Source organism: Haliotis rufescens, unplaced genomic scaffold, assembly GCF_023055435.1.
Source record: "Haliotis rufescens isolate VD_foot unplaced genomic scaffold, xgHalRufe1.0.p SCAF_8, whole genome shotgun sequence".
In the NCBI taxonomy this organism is placed as follows: Eukaryota; Metazoa; Mollusca; class Gastropoda; order Lepetellida; family Haliotidae; genus Haliotis; species Haliotis rufescens.
The window spans coordinates 19,317,743-19,344,694 of record NW_025964372.1 but is presented as its reverse complement, the minus strand read 5'-3'; the positions used below and the strand labels follow the sequence as shown (position 1 = coordinate 19,344,694).

General features: G+C 39.5%; 2 protein-coding genes across 2 annotated transcripts in view; one reads left to right on the top strand and one right to left on the bottom strand.

The window, feature by feature from the left end:
• Positions 1-1,224: 1,224 nt before the first annotated feature.
• On the top strand, positions 1,225-8,439 carry LOC124142477 (SNARE-associated protein Snapin-like). The gene is made up of 4 exons (XM_046510963.2): positions 1,225-1,399; positions 3,984-4,030; positions 5,874-5,992; positions 7,350-8,439. Exons 1-4 carry the CDS (start codon positions 1,257-1,259, stop codon positions 7,440-7,442), a joined length of 402 nt encoding a protein of 133 aa, XP_046366919.1. The 5' UTR covers positions 1,225-1,256; the 3' UTR covers positions 7,443-8,439.
• Positions 8,440-14,539: 6,100 nt separating this feature from the next.
• The window catches only part of LOC124142476 (neural proliferation differentiation and control protein 1-like), a 53,584-nt gene continuing 41,171 nt past the window's right edge, over positions 14,540-26,952 (bottom strand). The window contains exons 5-7 of the mRNA XM_046510962.2: positions 20,222-20,386; positions 18,261-18,360; positions 14,540-17,655 (exon numbers count right to left, since the gene is read on the bottom strand). Of these exons, the coding sequence (XP_046366918.1) occupies positions 17,563-17,655; positions 18,261-18,360; positions 20,222-20,386 (358 nt within the window). The 3' untranslated portion in view covers positions 14,540-17,562. The remainder of the gene's footprint in view (positions 17,656-18,260; positions 18,361-20,221; positions 20,387-26,952) is intronic.

Genomic DNA, 26,952 nt, shown 5'->3' with positions numbered 1-26,952 from the left:
GTCATCTAAGTCACCGCGATTCGCTGTGCAGAGTTGCGTCACCTGGGCACGCCAGAAACCTGTGATTGTATATGATGACCTGTATGTACTGTATCCTAAAACCTCCAGGGCCCCTCCTTATTTCAGCAGCACATCTCAGACCACTGCATTTGATCATCATCCTATATTTTGTATTTTATCAGCATCATGCATTCTGATATTAACTAGTGTAGGAACAAAGAGAGTGGTAAGCTATTCACTCTTACATTGAAAGGGGGGCACGGGTGGCCCAGTCGTCAAAGGTGCCGTGATTCGCTGTGCAGAGTTGCGTCCCCTGGGCACGCCAGAAACCTATGATTTTGGGTTCAAATCACGGTTCGCCCTGATTATGTTTCTAGGTTTGTCAGCACCATACCCTTGCTCGTGGGTTTCACCAAACTGGTAAACGTCTAAGACCTGCATCACTTCAAGCTTTCCTCCCACATTAAGCTGTCACGCCGCGATATGATGGCAGTCTGTAAATAATCGAGGCTGGACCAGACAATCCTGTGATTGACATCATGAGCATCAATCAATGCAATTGGGATCAATGACATCCATCAACCAAGTCAGCAAGCCTGACCACCTGATCCTGTTAGTCGCCTCTTATGACAAGCATAGTCACCTTTTACGGCAAGCATTGGTTGCTGAAGAACTATTCTACCCTGGATCATCACGGGAATTTACAGCAATGAAAGAAATCTGGGTTCACCACAGTCCAAACTTTCATGAATCTAGTTGGGATTCCATGTTAGAATAGGCTCCCAGCAACCTATGCTGGTACAAGGCGACTTAATGGATCGGGTGGTTGCGTGCATGTCATGTACCCCAACAATGTGGATCGTTGCTCATAATATCAATCACTGAACTGTTAACAGGTTGTCTTCATATAGCTGGGGTATTGTTGAGTGCAGTGTTAAACAGCAAACACACAATCATATATACTACTCAAAAGAGGTTATAGAACACCCATTTCGTTCATATAACTAGTTAAATCTGTCACTTCTATTGACTAGTAAAGGTAGGTTTCGGGTTAATTTTTCTCATGCTGTGATACATGGACACACACACCAGTTGCACCAGAAGATTGTCACTGAACACTTTGAACCCAAAAATGTCAAAACAACCATAATCTAAAATGAGAACCAGTTTGAGATTTGAACCTGAAAAATTGTAGTTGAACAAATACTAAAAACTAAGTAGTAACTTAGAGTTACTTCCCCTTGCAAAACATCACAATGGCGGAAGTTCAGTCTCCCATTACCTCACCATCGAGCGACACACCATTAGATACACGGACGCGGGACGCTATCGCAAACGGACTGGTAGATCTTCTGAAGCCTGCAGTGGAGGAGATTGACGAGAGGGTGTCGTGTGTCAGGTTAGTGCGCGCGCTGAAATGTACATAGGTGTTATGAATGACAGGTGCCCCTCCCACCATCACTGTTAGTCTTAATACAGTTCACAATATGACTGAACATAGTGTTGTCGTAACTGTGTAAAGATTTAACATTTAAGTTATTCATGTTTTGTCATCCCTAGATATATGTGGTTATTTTTTAAAACAATTTGATCTTAAAAACCATATATTATTAAAATTTCTACTGATCACCTGACACACGATCTGTGTCCCTGATCCAAACGAGAGACGTGCGGGGCGCCTTGTGTTGACTGTTGGAATCTCCATTGGAAGCATAGATATCCTTTGTGTACCTAATAGGTTCTCTCTTTTTGACACATCATACATGGTTTAAGTATTATATACTTTGTGTCTCCTATAATACCGTATTCGACATAATAAGCGCCCAGGGCGCTCACAAAACTAGAAATAGGGGGCTCTTATTAGAATATTATTTTGGTGAAAAACAACAGAGTTGAAAGATTGTAAATTTCCTGGTTTTTGCTGACAGCCTGAAATGTTTATGTATGACAGATATATTTTTCCAGAAGTTAATTTTCCCTGATTAAGGATGCATATATCACACATATTATACGTGAATAATTAAGTCTTGTACGCGTACATTGATCAATTGGAAGGGGTGCTTATTGGGATTGTTCACTAGCCAATATATTAGCAAATATCGCCGTGGGCACTTATTAGAGCGGGGGCGCTTATTACGTCGAATACCGTAAGTGGAAACGTGATGCACACTAGCAAAGCGACCAGAACTTTATCACCGACACCCCGCTATTTAGCCCTCAGGATCATGATGATCGTGACATGTTTTCCTTTTGCTCATTTTCATTAGAAGGGAGAATATTAATCTGAACATGATGAACAAACTTGCCTCAATTTTTTAATTTTAAAAATACTCCAGATAAGCATCTTCCTCAAAAAACACCTGCAGGTGTATCATTTAACGTTTCAACAATTTAGGTGATGCAAATTTATTTAATCATTGCTTGCAGTCTGTCTGTCATTTTCCCCTGAAAATACTATTTTACAACGCGACTTAGCCCATTTTTTTAAACATGATTAATGAATATATTTTTCATGGAATCCACAGTGTTTTTATAAGCATTGATATGTAGTTCAAATCTGGGGAATATTGTTTACATCTGTTGGTAGATGACAGATTGATAAAGTATTGTTATTCCTGCGTCCCCGTTTACCGGTAATTACCAGTTTTTTACCGGTACAATTAGGCTTGGACCGGTAATTCATGCGACTGCCAGTCCCTGTGGACAGACAAATAAAGTACCTTATAAATCTTTGTTGTTGAACAAAACATTGGTGATATTCATATAAGTACATTTTTCGAACAAAGTCAGCTTGTCTGTTGCCATCAGGGTTTCCCTGGTCTATTTCTGGGTTTAATATCCATTTGTGGCGACTTTGTCTCAAAATATTAAAAAAAAGAGAGAGAAAATTGTGACTGAAGCTTGTGTGAATGTCGTAACTAAGTTACTTCAGAGATGACATCTTTGCAATGAACATGATGTTGAAAGAATTAAAACTAAATAATTTTCATACATTTTTTTATTTGTTGAAAGTTGGGACTGGCAAAAGTTAGGGGGGACTGGTAATTTTTAGAGTTGCCTGTCCACAATGCCTGGCAGTTTCAAAAGCCAGCGGGAACACTGTATTCATTATGATGAATAAAAGATGTGAATGTAATATGAGAGATTAAATAAATGTAATTTATTTAAATGAAGAGGTTCCATAAAACAGTAGTGATAACTGGTACCGTATGTCAAGGGTAAAATTCTGTTTCTGCTGTTTTGATTCCCACTCTTCGTCATATACAGAAATCAGCTCAAAGTTTTTGCCATGGACTGAAAGTGAAATAAATGCTTTTGCTCTCAATTTTTACAAAAGTCAATGTTAGTGTAGAGACAAATTTATTTCCAACGACTTACAAATAACACTTTAAAAAAGGAGATAGCTGGTTTTAAGCCTGTAAAAAAGGGGTTGTTTCAAGGATTGTAACTGATTCATTTGTATCATGCTTGTTAAATAAATATGACATTTGTGTTCTGATAGGAAATTAATGTTGTCTATTTTCATTTTTCAAACATAAACAGATCACAGTGGTCTAGCAGTTTGCATAACATTATTCCTGAGGGGGGGCACGGGTGGCCTAGTCGTCTAAGGCGCCGCGATTCGCTGTGCAGAGCTGCATCCCTTAGGCACACAAGAAACCTATGATTGTGGGTTTGAATCCCGGTTCGCCCAGATTATGTTTCTTGGTTTGTCAGCACCATACCCGTGCTCGTGGGTTTCATCGAAGTGGTAAACGTTTGAGACCTGCATCACTTCGGGCTTTCCTCCCACATTAAGCATGTTAAGCTGACATGCCGCGATATAACTGGAATACTGTTAAAAGCGGCGTTAAACCCAACTCACTCACTCACTCAATTATTCCTGAGAGTACCAAGGACTCAATAAATAGCCCCAGTTACATTGCTGATATCTGCTGTGAATTGCGTGTGATAGTTAACTAACAAATGCATGTGTGTTGCAGAGATGGTCAAGTGGAGCTGAGGCAGCAGATAGACTGTCTGGCAGAAGGTGAGTGCTAGACATACCCTCCAAAAACATTTGGGAGCACTGCAATTTGCTAGGTGCACTTTTTCAGATTTCAGTTAGCACCACACAGGTATGGAACTTGTGTTGCCAGCCCGCTAAGCAGGGCTTATGAAATGATCTGATTCTCCAACTTGTTACCATGGGAGCTATTACAAATTACTATTGCTAGTTTACCTAGTGATCAGCACTTGATTGTTTACCTTGCTGCTTGCATCGGTAGCCATCTTGTTCCATGAAACTAAAATAAGAATTTTATGGATTTACAGTGGATCAGTTTGTTAAAGGAAGTGAACTAGCTGACCCTTACTCACAACTGGAGCCAATAAGCGCTCTAAGCTGCATCCAGTAAACAGCAGTCTTGCCAATATTTTTGTTTCGGGTAACCTACAATCATTTAACTTGGGATCCTGATATTTAGCTCATTTAATATAGCTGTTTATTTAAATAAGAAGAAGAATATTACACTGAGATCATTCTGTCCTCTCTCACATCAACCAGACCACATTACATAGCTACATGTTCCTTGGCTAAACAGGGTCGTCGGATAGCGTAGTGGTTGAAGCGTTCGCTCGTCACGCCGAAGACCCGATTCGATTCCCAACATGGGTACAATGTGTGAAGCCCATTTCTTGTGTCCTTCGCCGTGATATTGCTAGAATATTGCTAAAACCAGCATAAAACCATACTCACTCACTCACTCCTTGGCTAAACATTTCACAACGGGATTGTTGGTTAGGCTCGCTGACTTGGTTGATGCAGGTCATCCTATCACAATTGAGTAGATAAATGCGTATGATATCAATCACTTGATTGTCTGGTCGCGACTTGATTATTTACAGACCGCCGTCATATAGCTGGAATATTGCTTGAGTGCGGTGTTAAACAACAAACAAATAAAGAAACAAACAATTTTTTGTGAAGTGTCTGCTGGTGTGGGTAGGATGGAACAGATGAAGTAAACTGACAATACAACTGTACAATTTATTGGTCATGGGGGTGGGGTGGGGGGGCTGCTTGTACTAATCCGGAAGGCCGGAAGGTTGCCGATTTATAGTGCTAGTCCACTTAGATACCGTGGCGCAGTTTAACATGAATACCCCACACAGACACAGTATACTTACTCCGAGCCGACCAGTCCTTGTTTCAGGCCCTTAATGCCGGGCACCAGACAGGGTAACCACAAGTACCATCTTTTAACGTCTTTTAGTATTGCGTGGCCAGGGATCAAACCCCTGGCCTTCCTCTCTCCAGGCAGACGCTCTACCACTAGACCACGGGGGCGGTCCTGACCTGTATGAATGGCCAAGGGAGTGTTTTCTGAAATATGCATATTTTAGGGAGTGGCAGAATTGAAATAAATTTTGGATATTTTCAACATGGTTGACATTTGTAAGGAAATAGGTTTTACCAGCATTATCACCCAATGAATCGTAACAGATCTTACTTACAAACAGTGAAGCAGCTTAGTGATCTTTTTTGTAGTCCTAAGGAGGTCAGGGTCATCCGACCTTGTTGACTGGCTGATAGGGCTAGCCTCTTGAATCATAGTACTAGGAAAGTTTATAGCTGCCACATCCTCAAGATAGTTCAAGTTCCTGTCGTGTATTTATTACATTGCTTATTTGTCAGATATGTCTGTTTATATATTGCCTATTAGGCTGGTAATATGGATCCTATATTGCCTATTAGGCTGGAAATATGGATGCATCATATTCAATGCATTTGAAAAGTAAACGTGAGAACCTCCATATATCTACCTTGTATGTAGTTGTGTATATTGTATCACAAATCAATAGTTTATCCATGCACTGTTTGTATTTTAAAGAACTGAGGAAGATAACAGAATGTGAGCAGAATCCTGTTGACCTTGAACCCTACGTGAAGAAACTAAACACGTCTAGGCGCCGAGTGACACTCGTCAATAACATCCTGCAAAATGTCCAGGTAATAACCATCTCCAATTGTGGGAGCAGTATTGATGTTACAGGTGGTCATGTCTGACTTGTGTGAGCAGTATTGATGTTATAGATGGTCATGTCCGACTTGTTTGAGGAGCAGTATTGATGTTACAGGTGGTCATGTCCGACTTGTGTGAGCAGTATTGATGTTACAGGTGGTCATGTCCGACTTGTGTGAGCAGTATTGATGTTACAGGTGGTCATGTCCGACTTGTGTGAGCATTATTGATGTTATAGGTGGTCATGTCTGACTTGTGTGAGCAGTATTGATGTTACAGGTGGTCATGTCCGACTTGTGTGAGCAGTATTGATGTTATAGGTGGTCATGTCCGACTTGTGTGAGCAGTATTGATGTTACAGGTGGTCATGTCCGACTTGTGTGAGCAGTATTCACATTATAGTAGGGCTGGGACAAGTCCAAATTTACTACCGGGTACCCTACCCACTGTAGGTCACAAGAGATCGGTACCAAATTTCCGATTGGGAATAGTTTGACTGTACCTCTGGCAAAAAGTATTTGGATACACGTATAAAACAATTTGGTCATGCATACACAGAAGTTGAAGTTTTATCTTTATTCAAACATATAAAGTCCGAAAGAAATGCTAACACTAGTCACTTATTGTGTCTACATAATTTTTATCATTAAACAATATGTCACATGACTAACCACTGGTCTGGTAGTCCTGTGAGTATCCAGGTCCTACTCAGGACCCACCTGACCCCAGTACCCAAGTTACCTGTCCCAGCCCTACCTTATGGTAAACGGTCATGTCTGATTTTTTAGCAGTATGGACGTTACAGGCAGTCATATCAGATGATTTGAGCTCTTTAGATGTTACAGGCAGCAATGTGATGTGTATGTTGAGTTGACTACAGTTAGTGAGTGGTGCAGAAACCCATCATGTTGGTTCTGCTGGGACATAGCATACAGGGGAGGTGAAATGGGGTTTAATGTTCAAGATTATTGCACTTATATAGCGACGCGTGGGTGTGGGTGTGGGTGCGTGCATGCTAGTCTGAACTATTGCTGAATTTATAGTGCTAGCCCAAGGAGATACCATGCCGCAGTTTACCATGAATACCCAACTCAGACACAGTGTACTGACTCCGAGCCAACCAGTCCTTGTCTTAGCCCTGTTATGCCAAGTCATTTCTAGTGGCCCCCGACGTAATATTGCTGGAATATTGCTAAAAGCGGCGTAAAACCATACTCACTCACTCACCCCAGGGCTTCCCCAGGACATTGTTGGCCCTGTGTTACACAGTTGCATCCAGGGGCAGATAACTCTTACCACTGAATGCCCAGCTATAAGTCTGATTGTTTCCTCTTCTGTTTCCAGGAGCGACTGAACAAGCTACACAATAGTGTTTCCAAGGAAACAGCCCGGAGAAAGTCCATGCTTGACCCAGTTACTCCCGTGCCACCAAATTGAACACCTGTACATGTCAAAGCGACCTTCAATAACTTATGAACAATATATGCAGTGAGATTATTGCATTTCTGCAGAAGGTGTGAGATCAGGGGGCCTGTTTTCAATGATGAAAAAACATGTCTGAAAAATTTGGATTTTATGCATGAAAAGTGAAAATATGCTTCTTACATTTTGATGAAAAGTGAAATTTAATTTTTATCTGTGAGTTCTGATAATGTTAAGGGTGTACAGTACTTGGTGTTTGGTGTGAAGTATTTGTTGTACATTCAACAATTCAGCAACTACTAGCGCCCTCTTGTTGATTCATTAGGTACCACCTTCCTGTTCCGCAAAGTAGTTTCAGTACTACAACGCTTGTATGTCAAGTTTAAGGTATGGGAGCTCAGTCTATGTTAAAGTATGGGAGTGAAATCGTCTAAGGACAATGACTGTTGTAAGATGATGTTAAAGTATGGGAGTGATTATTGTCTTGGCACTACGACTGGTGTAAGACAGTTTGAGTGTTACGATAGTCTTAACTCTACCAGGAGTAGGGAGTGAACAGTGTTTATGCCTGGTGGAGATCTGTATGTGCCACCACATCCTTGTTTCATTAGGACAATGATTCCACATAAAAACATTGCAATCTCTAAGTAACTCCAAGACTCCAAGAGCCAGTAGAACACTGGAATCCAATTCCACTCAACATTCCATATTTTATGTAGTCTTTGCTTTTGAATACATCCCAGCAGATCTCATGGCTGTCTTGTCAATCAGATCTATCATGTGAAATAAATTGAGGAGCAACTACAGAAGTCTTGTCATGCATCAAACAACATCTGACAATCTGACAGACATGATAGACAAGCTGATTAATTTGTAAATACAAACAGTCACTGTACAAATATTAAACTTGGATACACACAAAGTTATGAAATGTACAAAATGTTCATTAAGAATACTTATTACTCTACATTTGTATAAATGATGTATTAAAATATGTGGATGAAATTGTCAACAGTTATTGTTTTGTTTATGATAACAGGCTAAGTATGTACCCTCACTCTCCTCATACAGCCTAGAATCCCACAATCATGGTAGGAGGGCTCTGTCAGTAAGCGACAAGCAAGGTCCAGATAGAAATAAATTAGGACCAAGAAATACTTTCAAAAGAAGAAAATGAACTTGTTTCATTGTCATAATAGACAAATCTTGAACTCCAGGGCTCACTTGCACAAAGCGATCTTAGCGCTACGACTATTGTAAGCCTATGTTAAAGTATGGGAGTTATGATCATCTTAGCGCTAAGATCGCTTTGTGCAAGTGGGCCCAGGGAATGTCACCACTGTCTGAAATTCTGTCATTCCAGTTAGGACTTCGTTAGTAAGAGCAATGTGCAATATGTAATGCAGGATAAGTATATAACATATACGTAAACTCTAATTATGGAATACTTCTCTGTTACGTGTCAGGACCAGCATCCATATAGTTTCACTTATGACATTAAGCCATCAGAAAGACAGAATTCATCTATTGTCATTGGTTATGTAATACCAGTATTATCACATCATTTCCGGTTCTGATGACATTACTTCCGGTGAATATGACGTCATGAGATTAAACCGACGCAAGCACCTTTACAAATCGCCTAAATGTTACTTGTCCATGTTAACTGGCCTACATGAGCAAACAGAGCCCTGATTAAGAAAGCGTAATCTTGTTCTGTTTGTTGCTTGTAACGAAAAGATTGCAAATCATTAGTACACTCGTGTGTGTTCAGAGTACAGAATAACATTCTGAATAAAACACATATATCTCCAGTCATAAACAGGTTAGCTATTAGTCATGTTAGTAAATATTTCGTTGTAAATTCCACTTGATTTCTAGATTACTAAAACATTCATTTTGGTGCTGACTTAAGGGGAACGTTTTTCCATCAAAATTGTCAATGAACATCAATGAAAGAAGTTCATTTAAAGATACATGTACCCACTGTAACAGGACACTGGAAGAACTGTTTAGGAACCTTATAAATTGTACAGTTGTATTGTCAGTTTACTTCGTCTGTTCTCTCCTACCCACTCCAGCAGACACTTCACAAAAAATTGTTTGTTTGTTGTTAAACGCCGCACTCAGCAATATTCCAGCTATATTACAGCGGTCTGTAAATAATCAAGTCTAAACTAGACAATCCAGTAATTGACATCATGAGCATCAATCTACGCAATTGGAATATGATAACATGCGTTAACCAAGTCAGTGAGCCTGACCACCCAATCCCTTTCGTTGTCTCTTACGACAACCATAGTCGCCTTTAATGACAAGCATGGGTTGCTGAAGACCTATTCTACCCCGGATCTTCACGGGTCCACTTCACCAGAAGCAACACATGGAAGATTTGCACTATACAAGATAACTCTTTACAGGAGTGCAAATAATACTCACGAAAATAGGATTTCCAGAAAATATGTCAAAAGTCAGTGAAATGTGAGAGTTATGGTAATAAACTACCGCACAAAAGAAAGTACACACCTATGTTTGATGGTGGCTAAAAATGAAACAAACAAATGTGTATTCGTTGCTGATGTAAAGTATTTTATATGGGTATCGTAGTTGTGTTTGGAACTTCTAATTTATTTCAGCGTCTGTTTTCAGCCGAGTAATGTTTTGATAATGTTTGTAGTTTTTTGGTCAAATCTAACTTTCAAGTGTGTATTTAACGTCTTTGGTCTGGCAGTTTAGCATCTGAGTAATAATTCATACATTATTATGTTGGATGAGGACACTTGGTGTCTTGGCTGCTGATAAAAAATTAATCAGACTCAGAAAATTCTCTTGTGTGTGACCTGCTAGGGCTGGTAAGATTTGTTGTTGTGTTTGTTGTTCATGCTGCAGTCAGCAGTATATCAGCTATTTCATAGCAGCATGTCAATAACTGAGTCGGAGGCCAGACACACCCAGTGGTTGCTAGTATGAGTTACATGAAACTCTGTCAACATGTGATGACACAATCAGCTAAGTCACAGTGGCTGACCTCCACTCTTAGACAGGGGGTACAGGGGACCTGCCCAGGGATCCCAACAGGGGAGGAAGGATTAAGGATCAGATTGTGTCACACAGCATTCCTGTCAAGAAACCAAGGTAATGTTATAGTTGTCTTGAACACCTGGTTTGAACAATGTAGGACCAGTTGGTCTTGGTCATACAGAGTAGACTCCTTCTAACCCAGACCCTGGATTGTAGAGATCCCATCTAAAGTGGACTCTCTTTAAACCAGACCCTGAATAGTAGAAATCCCATCTAGGAGGACTCCTTCTAATCCAGACCCTGAATAGTAGAAATCCCATCTAGAGTGGATGCCTTCTAATCCAGACCCTGGATTGTAGAGATCCCATCTAGAGTGGACTCCTTCTAACCCAGACCCTGGATAGTAGAGATCCCATCTAGAGTGGACTCTCTTTAAACCAGGCCATGGGTAGTAGAGATCCCATCTAGAGTGGACTCTCTCTAAACCAGACCCTGTACAGTAGAGATCCCATCTAGAGTTGACTCTCTTTAAACCAGACCCTGGATAGTAGAGATCCCATCTAGAATCGACTCCTTCTAACCCAGACCCTGGATTGTAGAGATCCCATCTAGAGATGATTCCTTCCAGATCCTGTATAATCACCATCCTATCTAGAATGGACTCCTTCTAAACCAGACCCTAGATAATAGAGATACTATCTAGAGTGGACTCCTTCCAGACCCATAGTGACCCATAGAGTTGACTCCTAAACATGGGCCCCATTCCACAAAGATTATTGTAAGCCTGTGTTAAAGTATAGGAGTTAAAATTAACTTAGCGCTAAGATAGCTCTGTTGATGGGGCTCAGACCCTGAATAATAGAGATTTCTAATATGGTGATCCTATCAGAAAAAGGAACCGATTTGAACATGATAAATTGTTACTGTCACCTATTTCAGGTACAGCTTTTTAAAACAGTGAGAAAGTGAGTTTGGTTTAAGGCTGCTTTGAATATATCACAGCGTGCCAGCTTAATGTGGGAGGAAAGCCCGAAGTGATGCAAGTCTCAGACGTTTACCACTTTGGTGAAACCCACAAGCACGGGTATGGTGCTGACAAACCAAGAAACATGATCTGGGCGAGCCAGGATTCGACCCCACAAACATAGGTTTCTGGTGTGGTTAAGGAGCGCACAGGAAATTGCAGCACCTTAGGCGCCAGCACGCTTTTACTGAAACATCTGTGTGGCCCAGTTATGTAAGTGATGTTCACTCACTAATACATCTATACATATTGAAATGGTTCCCTGTTAGAGACTGATTGCAATAAATAAACATGAAGTGACACATGTTCTGCAGGATGTGGTGTACTGTGTGGGTATTATGTATGGCTGTTTGTGTGAGATTCTACATGAATACACTCAATACAGTCTCCGTTGATGTAGCATATACACATTCATACACCGCTGGAGCACGTGGCACACCAGCATATTGGTGATGCTTAGTTTGGCTAAAGGGGTCGTCAGCACAGGTACAACATATATAACCCCAGGTATGTTTCTGTGGACAGAAATGTACCCCAGCCAAACTCAGAATACATGTACATATTCTGACCACACGGACTGTTGGCTCGTATGACTAGTATGGGTTACTGCGGACATATTCTGACCACACCGACTGTTGGCTCGTATGACTAGTATGAGTTACTGAGGACATATTCTGACCACACCGACTGTTGGCTCGTATGACTAGTATGAGTTACTGTGGACATATTCTGACCACACCGACTGTTGGCTCGTATGACAAGTATGGGTTACTGAGGACATATTCTGACCACACTGACTGTTGGCTCGTATGACAAGTATGGGTTACTGAGGACATATTCTGACCACACCGACTGTTGGCTCGTATGACAAGTATGGGTTACTGTTGACATATTCTGACCACACGGACTGTTGGCTCGTATGACAAGTATTGGTTACTGCGGACATATTCTGACCACACGGACTGTTGGCTCGTATGACTAGTATGGGTTACTGCGGACATATTCTGACCACACGGACTGTTGGCTCGTATGACAAGTATTGGTTACTGCGGACATATTCTGACCACACCGACTGTTGGCTCGTATGACTAGTATGGGTTACTGTTGACATATTCTGACCACACGATTGTTGACGAATGTGACACTTATGAGTTACTGTGGACCTACTCTGACCACACGAATATTGCCTCGTATATATCTTACTACGGACAAATTCTTACTACTTAATTGTTGGCTCACATGCCTGACCCAGGGGTATTCTATGTTATTTATACGGTCTAGTGGATAGAGCGTCTGTCCCGGCCATGTCATACAAAACATTTTGAAAGATGGTACAGTAAACTACAGTTATAACGAACACAAAAGGACCACTAATATACAGCATATATATATATACAACAAATGGTCATTACAAAATAAGTTCATTATATTGGTCAGTTCGTGTTCCTTATAAACATAGTTAACTGTACTTGCTTACCCTGCCAGGAACTCAGAATTAAGGAGTATTAAAAAAGGACCATTCGGGCTCCGAGTCAGTACCCTGTCTAAGAAGGTTATCCATGTTAAACTGCGCCATGGTAACTCAGTGGGCTGGCTCTATAAAACCAGCGTTAGTCTGGACGAGTAAGAGCAAGAGATATCAGAGCAAAAGTCTTAAACATGATGTTAAACCCCAATTCACCCCTACCTAGTGACCCTTTATTAAGTCTGCTGACACAGCACTTTACTGTTGACGCAGTGAGTGTGAACTTGGCTGTTGTTCATCGAGCGCTTTGATGGAGAATGTGTGACGACATGAATCATGGTATAGTGTACTGTGATCTTGTATAGGCTTATGACTTGCACTGGGAAGGGAGTTTACTTGTAAAGTCTGTGTATCATGTTCTTGCTCTTCAACTATGTGAGTGAGTTGGGTTTAACGCTGCTTTTAACAGTATTACAGTTGCATGTCAGCTTAATGTGGGAGGAAAGCCTGAAGTAATGCGGGTCTCAGACGTTTACCACTTCGGTGAAACCCACGAGCCATGGCGCTGACAAACCTAGAAACATAATTCGGGCGAACCATACATCTATATGATAATTTCTGGATATTCAGCATCCATTGACTTGATTTTGTGTCTAAATTTAAAAAATTGTACAAGGCTTTGGCTGATCCAGGGGTATGGAAGTTGCAGGGTACATATCCTCTTTTTCCCCCTTACACATCACCATCATCTATATCTCCAGGGCCCACATTTCAGTAAACCTTCACTTCCCCTTGGACCCATCCACAAGGTCTTCGCGATCTTAAATTATCTGCCCTTAATTCTCATTATCATTTCAAATCAAATTTTGAGATACCGGAAAAGAAAATCCATAAGGAAGCTAACACGTACTGCCTAGAAACCATGCCATCACCATTTATAGACATGAAGACATCCTTTTGGTTATCAGTCAGTTTTTCAACAATTTCTCAAACTCTACTGTAATCAAAGGGCACTGGCTGCTATGTTGTTGTTGTTGTCGCCAACCAAACATCAAGGCTTGTTCGTAATCCACATTCTGATTGGTACGTTAGACCTGGTAGCGTAGCCATTCAAATTGGCTAAATGAAATCAAAGGCAGATAAATTAGGATCGCGAAGAACACTGTGAATGTGTCCAGGGCTCAGTGTAGGTTTACCGAAGTGCGAGATATAGAGGATGACACCTCACATGGTTAACATTTCTTTGTTGTGGCCATCACTGTGGGTGGAGATTCCAGATAACATTGGGTCCTCAGGAACCTATCCATGTTGTGAGAGGCAACTTTATAATGGCTTAGTTTGTCTTGCTCGGTGACTTGGCCAATTGTGTCATCATACACTGAAAGTGTGGATCGTTGTTTGTAATAACATGGTCCAAGCTCGATTATTTACAGGCCATCATGATACAGCTGGAATATGGGGGACTGTGGCCATAAAACAAACAAAGTCACTATGATCCTCATGTACAGTTACGTTCCAGGTTCCCGACATTTTGTTCCAGCATGCCACATCTTGTGATACCAATTTCCTTTCATATCCCTTGGTTCACAAAATAACACATTCTTTTCTCAACAAGTTTTATTCCATATTGCTGACAAAGAAGAAAGAAATGCAAAGAAACAGTCGTGACCATCAACGTGTTAACAAGCCCACTCCAGGGAGTCCCTCTCCAACACGGCTTTCACAAGCCCAACAACAAACACTTCACATTCAAAACTTCAACAAATGTACAGGAAAGTGGTGTATTCAACGAGCAAAATATCCCAAGTCGCTTAAGCTTGCTCGCTTTGTCCTTAAGCATTTTGCCGTGTATACCCACAAGGACTTTGTGACCTTCACTGATCTGCAGGGGGCTGACAGCAACTTGTATTGTGATTGTTGCCGACGTAGCAAAGTGTCTCTTTTCCAAGATGAAATGACCAAAATTACGTGAATAATAAGATTACGTGAATCTTCTAACCATGCCATTTTGTAAACTTAAAAAGTTCTCAATCCACTTTAATTTCTCAAAACCCAAAATTATACAAAGTTAGGATTTCCGAACAACAGACTGTCATTCCAATGGGATAGATTAAATGGAACAATTTAGTCATATTTCATATACATCTGCAGACCAAATAAAACAGTTTTCTTATGATGGCAATATGAAACAAAGCTTTATACAGACTACTAACACAATGTTGCTGTGACACATGCGCCACAACGGTAACTATGACAACCAATAAATAAACCTCACCTCCACAATCATGTACTGACAAAATATCAGAGATCAACGCTAAGAGCAATCAACTCTGTGATCAACGATTCAGTAAGTTTATTGCACTGCTAGGATAAAGATCTCTACAGAAAAAATGATTTTAGGAATTATGATTTTAGGAATAATTTGACACATGATATTTATTAACTTTTCTCTTCACCCATGGGGAAAGGCTGATAAAATGACCATCACCTTTTGATAAAATATTTAAAAAGGATTTGTGAACAAAGCATGGGAAGTAACCCTAAGCCTTTCACTGAGGCTTCTGTTGGCATTATTTTTTTTGTGTTATTGTATTAAAATGCTAAAGTTTTTGAAAAATATATATATAGTTTCAAAAGCAGTGTACTGTACTAAGAAAGCATGAAATGAACTAGAGATTCTATCTAGTCAGTTTGAAAACTCTGACCATGTTTCAGAATGTATACTGGGAATGTTGCACAGCTGTCGAGTAAAAGAAAAATATTGCAATAAAACTAAAACAATAAAAAGAGGGAGTAAATAAAAAGAGCTGAGTCAGCAAAATTGTCATGTAAATGACATTCTGGAGAGAAAAAACCAGAATTATAATATTTCATTGAAAAAATATATTTATGTTAAAATCACATGTTAACATGCTGAAATGGCCTAATTGTTTGAATAATTTCCCACTAAAATATGTAAATGATTTCAAACTTGAAATGCTTAAAAATGGAATGTTAGTATTGGTCAGAAATTCACAGTTGCCATGTGAATAAGATTTATTTTAATTCTATTTTGCATTGAAGTTGACATGAATATCTGAACAACTCAGTACAAAGAGCGAAAGAACATTCACTAACAGAAAAAATGCAGTAACAATGATTGTAGTATATAACAAAAGATGCCAGATATATATATGTAGCTGAGCCATTTCTATCACAAGAACCATGTTATACCCAGGAGAAGGCCGTGGACCAGAGCATGCTGTACATGACTAGGAGAGTGTAGACTGAAGAAGTGCAACCACAGTATGATGATCAACTTAACCTTCTGCATATATACTACTCAAAAATAGTTAAGGATCACCTTATTCTTTTATATTGTCATGCTATGACAGATTAACTATAGTTATATGAAATAGATGGTCCTTAATTTTTTGAGTGGTATATGTTACCATGAAATTACATCCTAATGATGTTACATGAAAGGCGTGTATTCTGAAGAATTGCCTTTTTCTGTTGGATGTTTTTATAAATGTACATTTTTTAAGCTATTTTTTTCTTTAATCAATGTCTAAGGTTAAATTGATGAGCTCTGTGCCATGGATTCTCAGTCAAAAGAATATCCCTCAACCCAAGCCCGTGCCACTATGTTACAAGTCTAGTTTTGATTTTATTACACACCCAAATTGACCCTTTTCTGCATAGTAAATTTGTAAAGTGCAATAAAATGGTATATTTTAAAGATTTTCGGTAACAAAATCCAAAAAAGCATATGAACATAATTCGATGTCGGAACCAGTTTTTCTCTCCATTTTCCCTATGATTTTGTTTCATGGTAAGGAGCTGTGCAGATTTGCTATGCAGAGAGGAAGGAAGTACGAACCAATGTCCACGCTATATGATGCTGTACCTATGACCCATAGGGCGACGTCAACCCAGTACCCACAAACACTATATACTTAGCAGTAAATTACTATACAGGATGGACAGATCACAACCAAACACAAAATACATACAGAATCTTGCAGTAGTGTACAAGTTGAACACAATTTTAACACCACTGAGAATAGTTCATACCAATTTTATTACCTCAGCCACAACACATTAATTCAGAAAGATTTCATTATTTCTTATATTTCCATGCAAAAGTGTTGCCAGTAGAAGATAATGAGACAAGTAGCACTGATAATGCTAGAAGGGTTATCACATCCGATAACATCTGATAACATCTGATAGAACCAACAGGAAGAGGGGACGAAACTATATTCAGGACAGCACAAAGATTATCCCACATTGTCATGGCAACCATTTACTAAATGCTGAATCTGTTCTCCAGTCTTCAAATGAAATCATGGCACTTTCCAATTCACGTGACCAAAGACATCGTTGAATTTGTGAACACATGATTTCATGAGAACATTTAGAAGTTATCACAACAGCTTTGGTGTGCATCAGAATTCAGAAATATGGAGTCTGCAATTTGTTTTCTTCTATTGGCATCACAAATCTATCAGGGAAACCTGAAGACTTTACTCTCACTCTTTGTGATAACTGTTGACTAGAGCAGAAAATGACATCACAACTGTACGAGTGGTTACATCATGGTTGCCATGACAACAGTGTGGTTGCTATGACAACAGAGTGGCCTAGTTCTCCCCGTCCTTCTCTGCGTCACCAGCGCTGGGCGTCACCGGCGTCTCATCACTGAACAACGGGTTCTTAACCTCCATCTCGCCCGTCTGAAACACAAAATAGTCCAGTGTCAACATGAGACATTCTATTTTAAGTATCCTAAATAATTTATTAGAAATATATCCCAGTTCCCCCCGATTATGTTTCTAGGTTTGTTGGCACCATGCCCGTGCCCATGGGTTTCAAGAGAGTGGTAAACATCTGAGACCTGCATCACTTTGGGCTTTCCTCCCACATGAAACTGACACGCTGTGTTGTAACTGGAATACCTCATCTGCCTGACAACTACTGATAACCAATTTTTTAAGTCTTAGCAAGGCAGTTTCAGGTAATGATTACCATAAATCCTCGAAACAGATGCCAAGGTGTCAGAGACATCTTTTATTCAGGAGCAAGCCCCTATCTTTTAATAATGGTTAATCCTCTTAATTTCAATGAAGATGGGATATGTGATTTGCATTTGGTATGAAAACAGCTTTCTTTTCATTATCTCTAAATTGAGTACCTAATGGAATATCACAAGTTTGTAGATTTTTACCCTGCGTCTATTCAAGGCGGGCATTCATTCATTTTGCAAGTCAGTCCGGCTAGTTTTCAAGGCAGGTGTCTATTCAAGGATTTACAGCACCCCAATTTCTGTGTGACTACTTACCGGCGCAAGACCGGGGCACTCATACACTGTGTAATCCCCCTCCTCATTCTCCTCCTCCGACTCCTCATCGGAAGCGTCGTGCTTCATCTCACCGTTGGCCCTGAAGAGATACATAGACATGAAAACATCATTAAAGAACTACAAGGACAGAATTGTACACATGAAAATACAAGCCCATCAATTATCAAGTTCAAACCGCTGTGTAACCATTCTCATCATCGTTTATCCAACTGACGCAAGAAAGTCTGAAAGTTCTTGTCATAACGATAACGTTGAAACATTTAGACAAATGGGATCCTTACACTTAAATATATAAGAATTTCACAGGGACCCTAGGACACCTATAACATACAACGCTGATCATTGTCAAATTAATACTTGATGGAATATTGCTATCTTCAGCATACACTCAGCATGCCACAATTAGGCAACAGTATTCCAATTATAGACTGGTAGATACGTTAATACTCCACGAGAGCAGAGATTGTGCAATAGTTGCAACCAAAGATATGTCGAAAATGAATATCATTTTTTATTAATTTGTAACGCTTATGATGAACTTCGTCTTCAGTATTTACCACAGAAGTATTTTGTACATCCTACTCTTGCTAAATTCAATATGCTTATGGCAGTAAACAAAGAAACTGTTATTAGAAATGTTGCAACTTTTATATACTGTGCTATGAATGTTAGACTCCAAACACTCCAAGCCTATAAATGTTAATGATGGACCAAATATTGTACCATGGGCCGCTGGCCTACACATGTACATGAATAAAGAATTGAAGTATTCCAATTATATCAGTCTGTAAATATGAGTCAAATATTGGCAAGGCAAACAAGTGGTTTATTGCATCAGCAACCATACCTGAAGTCACCGAAGTATGATGACACAATACAATGTCACCACCTGATATTTCTTAGTTGACAAACATAGGGAAGAGGGCAGTGTTTGAAACAAACAAATTGTCGGGCTATCATCACAACCCACATAAACTGCAGGCCCTGACCAAACTCTTCAGGCCCTGCAGCATATTGGGACAAATTAACGTTTACATTTACTGCAGGCCGCATGGACTCTGCAAATTTGAAATTTATGGCCAAGCACGAGATCTACCTGCCACAGTGGGGCTATGGGCAGGCGATTATTTCAAACACAGGGGACCTATTCTGCCCTAGCTGTGGTAACTGTATCACTAAGCTGCTCTCTGTAAACAATTTTAATATTGACTTAGGAAAATACTTTGGAACAACCCACAGCTGTAATAAAACATTATTTATAGGGAGCAGAATAGTAATGCAGCCTTCACTGTTATATGTTTAGGTGAGCTAAACAATTAATTCATGTTCAACTCTCGTGCAACAGTGACAGTTATCCCATTAATGCATGGATAACTTCCACCTGCAGCAAGGGGATATCCAATACCTATTGCAATTTCCTTCAGTGTTAAATGATACGTTGTTCATCACGCTGACACTGTTACGCAAAGCGATTCTACAATTGGCACTGCGATCAGTTTCTGAATCTCCATTACTCAGCATAGAAACAGCTTCATTACACTACATCACCAGAGCCACATTCCCCACACCCCATGGCTGGTGCAGGGACGTTGCATAAGGCCAACGTATCTGTGTTTAACAGGTCTACCAAAATCTTGAATATTTAATTTATTACTTTTGCAAATAAATTCAAGTTTGTAATTTAAAGGGAAAGTTTTGCATGTCTTGCGGAGGTTTCTTGGTAATAACCCTGAACTTTTATAACAATAATAAACTATTGTCCCGGATGCCCTTATTTTCACTTCATAAGTTTCCTGGAGGGATAGCAAAATATAGAATCAACCCAGACTTCCGTTTGTTTTGTTGTTGTTTTGTACAATGGTAACCTGGCCTAATGAGTCAGCTACTACAACATGGGATACTGGGGGATACTAGTCCAGACAGTATGACTGTGTACTCACTTCTCCATGGCGATCATTTGCTGCTTTTGATGCTGGTAGTGATACATCTGGGCGCTCTGTGCCAGCTTGCGGTCCCCAGGAGAGGGGAGGCGCTCCTTGTTGGGTCCCGTAACCCCATATGCAGGATACTCCGCATCACTGGCAGCCTTTGCACTCCGATTCAATCTGCAACACAATCACATGGTCAATGAAACATGGTGGGTAGATGACTAGAGTTTCAGAACCACACATCTAGGCTGTTCACATATTTGTTTGTTACACACTATAATCAGAAATTTTCCAGCTCTATGAGTATATGACACTGGCCTGTAAATAGTAGTCTGAACCAGACAATCCGGTGATTGATACCATGACCCACATCCCATGTCGTCAGAGTACAATGACTTGAAAACAACCAAGTCACCAATCCTGACCACCCAATTCAATGCAACCTCTTATGACAGCAACAAACACTGGTCATGATCGAGTCCTGGAGTTCTGTTCTAACCATGATTCAAAGGGGAACTGCATGTCAGATAAACGAAACATTAAAAATGAAACACAAAATGAAAAGTAAGTGCCATAACAAAGGACACTGATGAAGCATAACTATCATATTTTGAAGTTACATATTGAAATATTATACTAGCATATTATATTGCAACCACTGATCAACACAAATTCAAGTCACTTAATGACTGCAGTACACACCTTGGAATCAGTATTGCAAAACATTTGAAGATATTTGAAAAACCTGCGCAAGACATGACTGTCACTTTTTCAGATCAGGATGGGTATAGAGCTGGTACCATGTCAGAGCTTTAAGTACTGATTCATGAGAAGAGATGGAGAGGTTATCACAACTTTGTAGAAAGACTTTATCTTGGTTATCAGAATCTCACATGGTATTAACCTTGTGACAACCTTCAAAGTGCTGCAGCAACACTGCTTCCTGTACTCACTGGGTGATAAATCTCATACTGCACCAACAATCAGGACCTACCAGAGTCATCTCCAATCCACAGATAGTGTCAGGTGTTGACAAGCAGGGAAGGGGTTAACGAGGAGGAGGTCATACAACAATACCTACTAATTGACATTCCAGTCTTCTGAAGACATGGACTTTATCTACAGAGTGCTGGTCAAGCTGAATTCATAGAGCAGGATTAATGTGACAGCAGTTCACTGATCATTGAAACAATAACACCGGAGTCCACCTGGTGAGAATAATGCCCTTCTCAGTGGTATCTAATAAAAAGATATGCTTGCAACTTGGGCACATACCCAACACTAAATGGCCTGGCGGGCCTGTGCGCGAAATATGCATATGTCGGTAAGCGCAGGTTAAATTCCTAATTTAAAAGTAAGTAACTTGGGCACATCCATATCTCAAACACGTTTACTCCACCTTCATTTCTAAGGTAATTTATTTTATCTGTTTCCTATCTGACCTTATACAGGTATATCCACCATCTAGATCCCTCTGTTCTGCCGAGAAACATCTCCCTTGTGTACCAGACTAAACTGACATGGGTTTGGGCAGAGGTCATTTTGCCTACAATACTGCACTTCTATGGAATTAACTCCCTTTCACATTTGAAAGAAGCAAAAACTTCAGGACTCCATGTTCAGACCACCTCTCTTTGTCTTGTAACTTATGATGACCTAGTGTAACGTATTCGACGTAATAAGCGCCCCTCAAATTAGAAATAGGGGGCTCTTATTAGAATGGTATTTTGGTGGGAAAAAAGATAGATAGAAAGATAAATTTGGTTGTTTATGCTGACATCCTGATATGTTTATATACGACTGATATTTTTTTCCAGAATTTAACTGCCCATAATTAAGGGTGCATATAACACACAAGTGCGTATTATACACAAATAAATAAGTCTTGTGCACAAACGGAAGGGGTGCAAATTGGGATTGTTCACTAGCCAACATATTAACAAATATCGCCGAGGCTTATTAGAGCGGGGTGCTTATTACGTCGAAGCAGTTTTCCCTATTTTCCGTAAAGCTGTTAGGATTCACCTAGAGTGTGGAATTTGGCGCATAGCAAATATAATACTACTACATTATTCATGTCCTGAGTGTGAAAATGGCTCCTGCAGCGCTAGTAAAATCCCCCATAAAATCATCACTAACCCCCTACATTGCAACCACATGCAGCATGTCTAAATATATGGTATTAGTTGCCAAGTTTTTTGTCCATAAATCAAAGTTACAGATGGTAAATGTAGCCACCTCAGTTTAACTAGACAACTAAAAGTTTTCTTTACCTGCTTGGTAAAAGCAAAAAACACTGTAATCAGGGTATTATCAATGCAAAGTAAGGATGAGATATATGGATGACTATGAGATTCTTAAAGTATTATAAGTGGTAAATAATTAAAGTCAGTAAGTGTGTGAACGTATGACATGTATATATTACAAAGTGATACATGCCTGGTACCTCTTTCTACATGTTCTTAAAGTAAACTTTGGCAATCTCCTTAAAACATAAAAACAAGAATCCATCTGATGAAACAAGAAGCACACTATGACAACAACTGACACAAGAATCAGATCACCAAAGTAATGACGACACATAAGAAAAGTAGTGTTGTCAACAGCCAGTAATTAAGAATTCAACTTGTGGGCACAGCAAGGCTCTCATTATCTTACATATGTTGTAAAGCTGTCCCCAAAGGTAACATTTTCACAAATATACAATGGCCCGGGGTGATTTCCCCTAGGGTCTGCCAAGTACCTCACGATGGTGGGCACCACCATACAGTATACCATGCCAGATAACAGACTCACTTATTTCTTATTACTGATGAAGTTGTCCTTAAACCTTGCAAACAAAAACAATGTTGTTTTCCATAAATGTTCATGCAACTTCTGAATGCCCATCAGAGACTTAACAATAACCAGGACAAGCTATGAAACTTGAAAGACCCAACTTAATAGCAGAAAATAAACAATCTCAGTTTTGTAATTTAACACCATGAACGACTTTGATGGAAATTTTGTGACACCAAGCATGGAGAGAAATTCTCAAGAGGGCAACAAATGTCGCCTTTATGCAAAAGGTATTCTTAGGATGAGCAGAGTATCATCTCTGTAGTGCGTCAACACTATTTCTGCGAGTAAACTGCTCAGGTAAAACTGTACGACAGTTCAGATGTGAAAGTACAAGTGGCTTTAATTCAACATTCAGGGGCTGTCTAAGTCTCTGTTGGAGAAATGACATGTTTAAAAGCATTGCAAGAAACCAGCACATAAAGTCCAACCTTTGAGAAAGCCAGTGTTTGACATCCTGCCACCTCATCCTTGAGCCTATACTGCGGGGCAGAAGCATTACAACAGGGTAGGGAGTTGGGGTGGACCTTGGTTTGCCACTGGCTATCAAAGTGGACCCTTTACTTTCGACTGACTGGAGCTGAATGGACTGAACTCCCTGTGGTCACTTTTCAAGGTTCAGCCCAGGGGGCAAGTGACATGCTCTAATAAGCCTTCCCTATAGAACACAGTAACAGGGGGAACAAATGGAGTATCCGGGTGAACAGCAACAATGGGATTTGTTTATGTTAGGTGAAGCCATTCTATGTTTTTACATCATTGTTCCAACCAAATCAACCGACACCTATGTGTTCCAGTTCCATTGTTCCAGTGTGATTGCAGCCAAAAGAGAGGGTTTAATTAAATTAAATTAATGCAACGATGCAATAGAGGTAGAGGAATCGCAAGATTTATCTCCAATTGGTTTCATTGTTTTAAAAAGCCCATCAATATTGAAATGTTGTTTTAAACATTTACAGTGTTACTCATGCCTCCCTGTGGCTAATTGTCAGACAATTAGTCAGTTCCAGGCTCTACGAAGTCAATAACTGTGTTAGGTTAATTGACAGATTGATTGCAGCCAAAAGAGAGGGTTTAATTAAATTAAATTAATGCAACGATGCAATAGAGGTAGAGGAATCACAAGAATTATATCCAATATTGTTCCATTGTTCTAAAAAGCCCATCAATATTCAAATGTTGTTTTAAACATTTACAGTGTTACCCATGCCTGCTTGTGGCTAATTGTCAGACGAAGACAATGACTGTGTTAGGTTAATTGACATTATTAAGCAATATTCCAGTCAATCACTTTAAAATCAGATCTTATTGTTGCTACTGCTACACATTCCATTACAGGTCAAAATGACTTTTCATTAACTTCGACCGAACAATGAAATTATTAACAAGAAGCCAACATTAGCCAATCAGAAAGCTGCTTTCCAACAATGTGACTTCCATTCCAGGTTAACAGTTTTGAAAAATATTTTGATAAAGTTCTGTAAATTTATAATATCTGAAATATCTAATAGATGGCCAAGATTGCATGGCAGTACTTCCCAAAGGCTATGTTTAGTCTTTTCCATTTTAAATGTTTATTCCATTGAAGCAAGAGATGTCTATCATTTGGAATAAATCTTTCATTCAGAATGCCCCATGTTAACCTTTTCGAGTTAACACAATTAGAAAAACGCTTTGATTGGTCAGATTAAAGGTCATACTGATGTAATGGGATGTCCTTATTTTTTGTGTGTGGTGGTAGCATACTCTAAGATCTGATTTTTTTAGGATTGGATTCCAATTATATCACGTCAATGTACCCATGAAGGTGTGTGTTAGAACTTGTCTTGTCGTAGGAGGCAATGATCTGGTGGTCATGGTATGGTTGATGCATGTGTATATAAATGCTCATCATGTCACTGGATTGTTTGGTAAAGACTTGATTATTTACATGCTGGTGTCATACAGCTGAGTGTGACTTTCAACAGCAAACAAATAAAATGTCAAGGAGCACCAAAAATGGGTTTTAACATGTCATGTTGGCCATCTAATGAAATAGAGGTACAATTCTTAGGTTTTTTTAATTTTGTTGTTGATAATTCTTATGAATTCTCTACCTCTACTGCATCACTGAAATACTAAACTAACAGTCTAAAGTGTTTAAGTTCTAGGAAAGAGGTGACATTTTTCCCTCCTTACACACAGGAGAGCTGTATGTGCTATTAGGGCAACAACTTATCCTGTGAATTAGACAGTGAAGAGGACTTTTGTTGAAATCTGAAATTTTAGTTATAGAGTGATTGCAGCCAAAAGAGAGGGTCTATTGGAAAGATGCAATAGGGGTAGAGGATTCACAAGAATTATCTCCAATAAGTTCCATTGTCCTAAAAAGCCCATCAATATGCCAAATGTTGTTTTAAACATTTACAGTGTCACTAATTACTGTCTGTGGCTAATTGTCAGACAATTAGTCAGCTCCTAATTAGTACTGCTAATAGAGTCAGCTTGGCTTCAAATGACCTCCAACAATGTTGTCTTTGTTCAGCAGCAATTAAAGCTGACTGAATCATCAATCCCTTGCAGGAGCTGGACGTCACAGTAAATGTAACACGTAGTTAATCCTTGATATGTCCCAACCTGCAGCTATAGCCACTTGTCTGAAGCTAGGGCGAGTGAAATTATGTTTGGTCTGGTAAGCTCAGCTTATACCATATGATAACAGTAATTGGGTGAGTGAGTTTGGTGTAACGCCGCTTTTAACAGTATTCCAGTTAAATCACAGCGTGTCAGCTTATTGTGGGAGAAAAGCCCGAAGTGATGCAGGTCTCAGACATTTACCACTTCGGTGAAACCCACGAGCACGGGTATGGTGCTGACAACCTTGAAACATAATAGGGGCGAACCAGGATTCGAACCCACAATCATAGGTTTCTGACGTGCCCAACTCTGCACAGCGAATCGGGGTGCCTTAGACGACTGCGCAACCCGTGCCCCCTGATAACAGTAAACTGTACATAAGAGGAAGCAAAGAGCCAGTGGACTCATAGGTTTTGGCAGTTCAGTTTTATTCCAGAAACAATTATCTGTCGAATATTCAATGAGAACAATTGTGTTATTCTGAAGCTGTGCAATTCAGTATTGAAGAAGAAGTGTATTTCATGAAAGAAGGCCACATGGCCCAGAGTTCATTTACAGGAATAATACACACTATGCACATGCACAAGTTTTCTTATAACAAACGTTAACCTTTTTTGACATTTGTATTTACATAGGTAAATGTCTTTTTAAATATATGGACAGGTTTTTAATAATACCATCATTTCTGGTAGATAGAAGACTGATAAATTTTGGGACGGATGGTTGCACATGGTAACATTTTGGAATTAAATTTTCTCTACTACTTTTATAAAAAGGACAAATTAACAAAAAATGGTATTCATTTTCTATTTCTTAGAGGTTACATTTCATACATATACTAAACGACGATTCTGTGGTTGTATTAAATCGAGTTTTCTGTACATTTAGATTATGGCTTAAACAACGGAATTTACATAAAGCTCTAAGAAGATCTCTTTAACATGCTAAAGTAGACAGATATTTTTCTGGTTCAAGTACTGATTTATAAGATGAATAAACCTCACCTTGTGATTTTGTAATGCCAGTTTTGAAATTCTATATATTTACATTGTTGTTTGAATATAACCATGAAGCATTTCATATCGCCGTAATCCTGAGGCAACCACACATATGAAAACCCAGTTTGAAACGATAATTGTCTTATATAAGAAACCCAGTTAGTTTGACCGTTTTCGTCAAATGCTTTTAACATATGGAGACTGGCATACGGATATCTTGTTTCATGAAATCTAAGTAGTCGACACCAGTACTTAACCTCAATTCAGTATTGAGATGTATGTATAAACATA

Excerpts from the sequence above, each read along its gene's own strand:
- LOC124142477 (XM_046510963.2), top strand. The coding sequence starts at position 1,257 with ATGGCGGAAGTTCAGTCTCCCATTACCTCACCATCGAGCGACACACCA. Across the intron at positions 4,031-5,873 it reads GATAGACTGTCTGGCAGAAG|AACTGAGGAAGATAACAGAA; the intron begins GTGAGTGCTAGA and ends TGTATTTTAAAG. Across the intron at positions 5,993-7,349 it reads ACATCCTGCAAAATGTCCAG|GAGCGACTGAACAAGCTACA; the intron begins GTAATAACCATC and ends TTCTGTTTCCAG.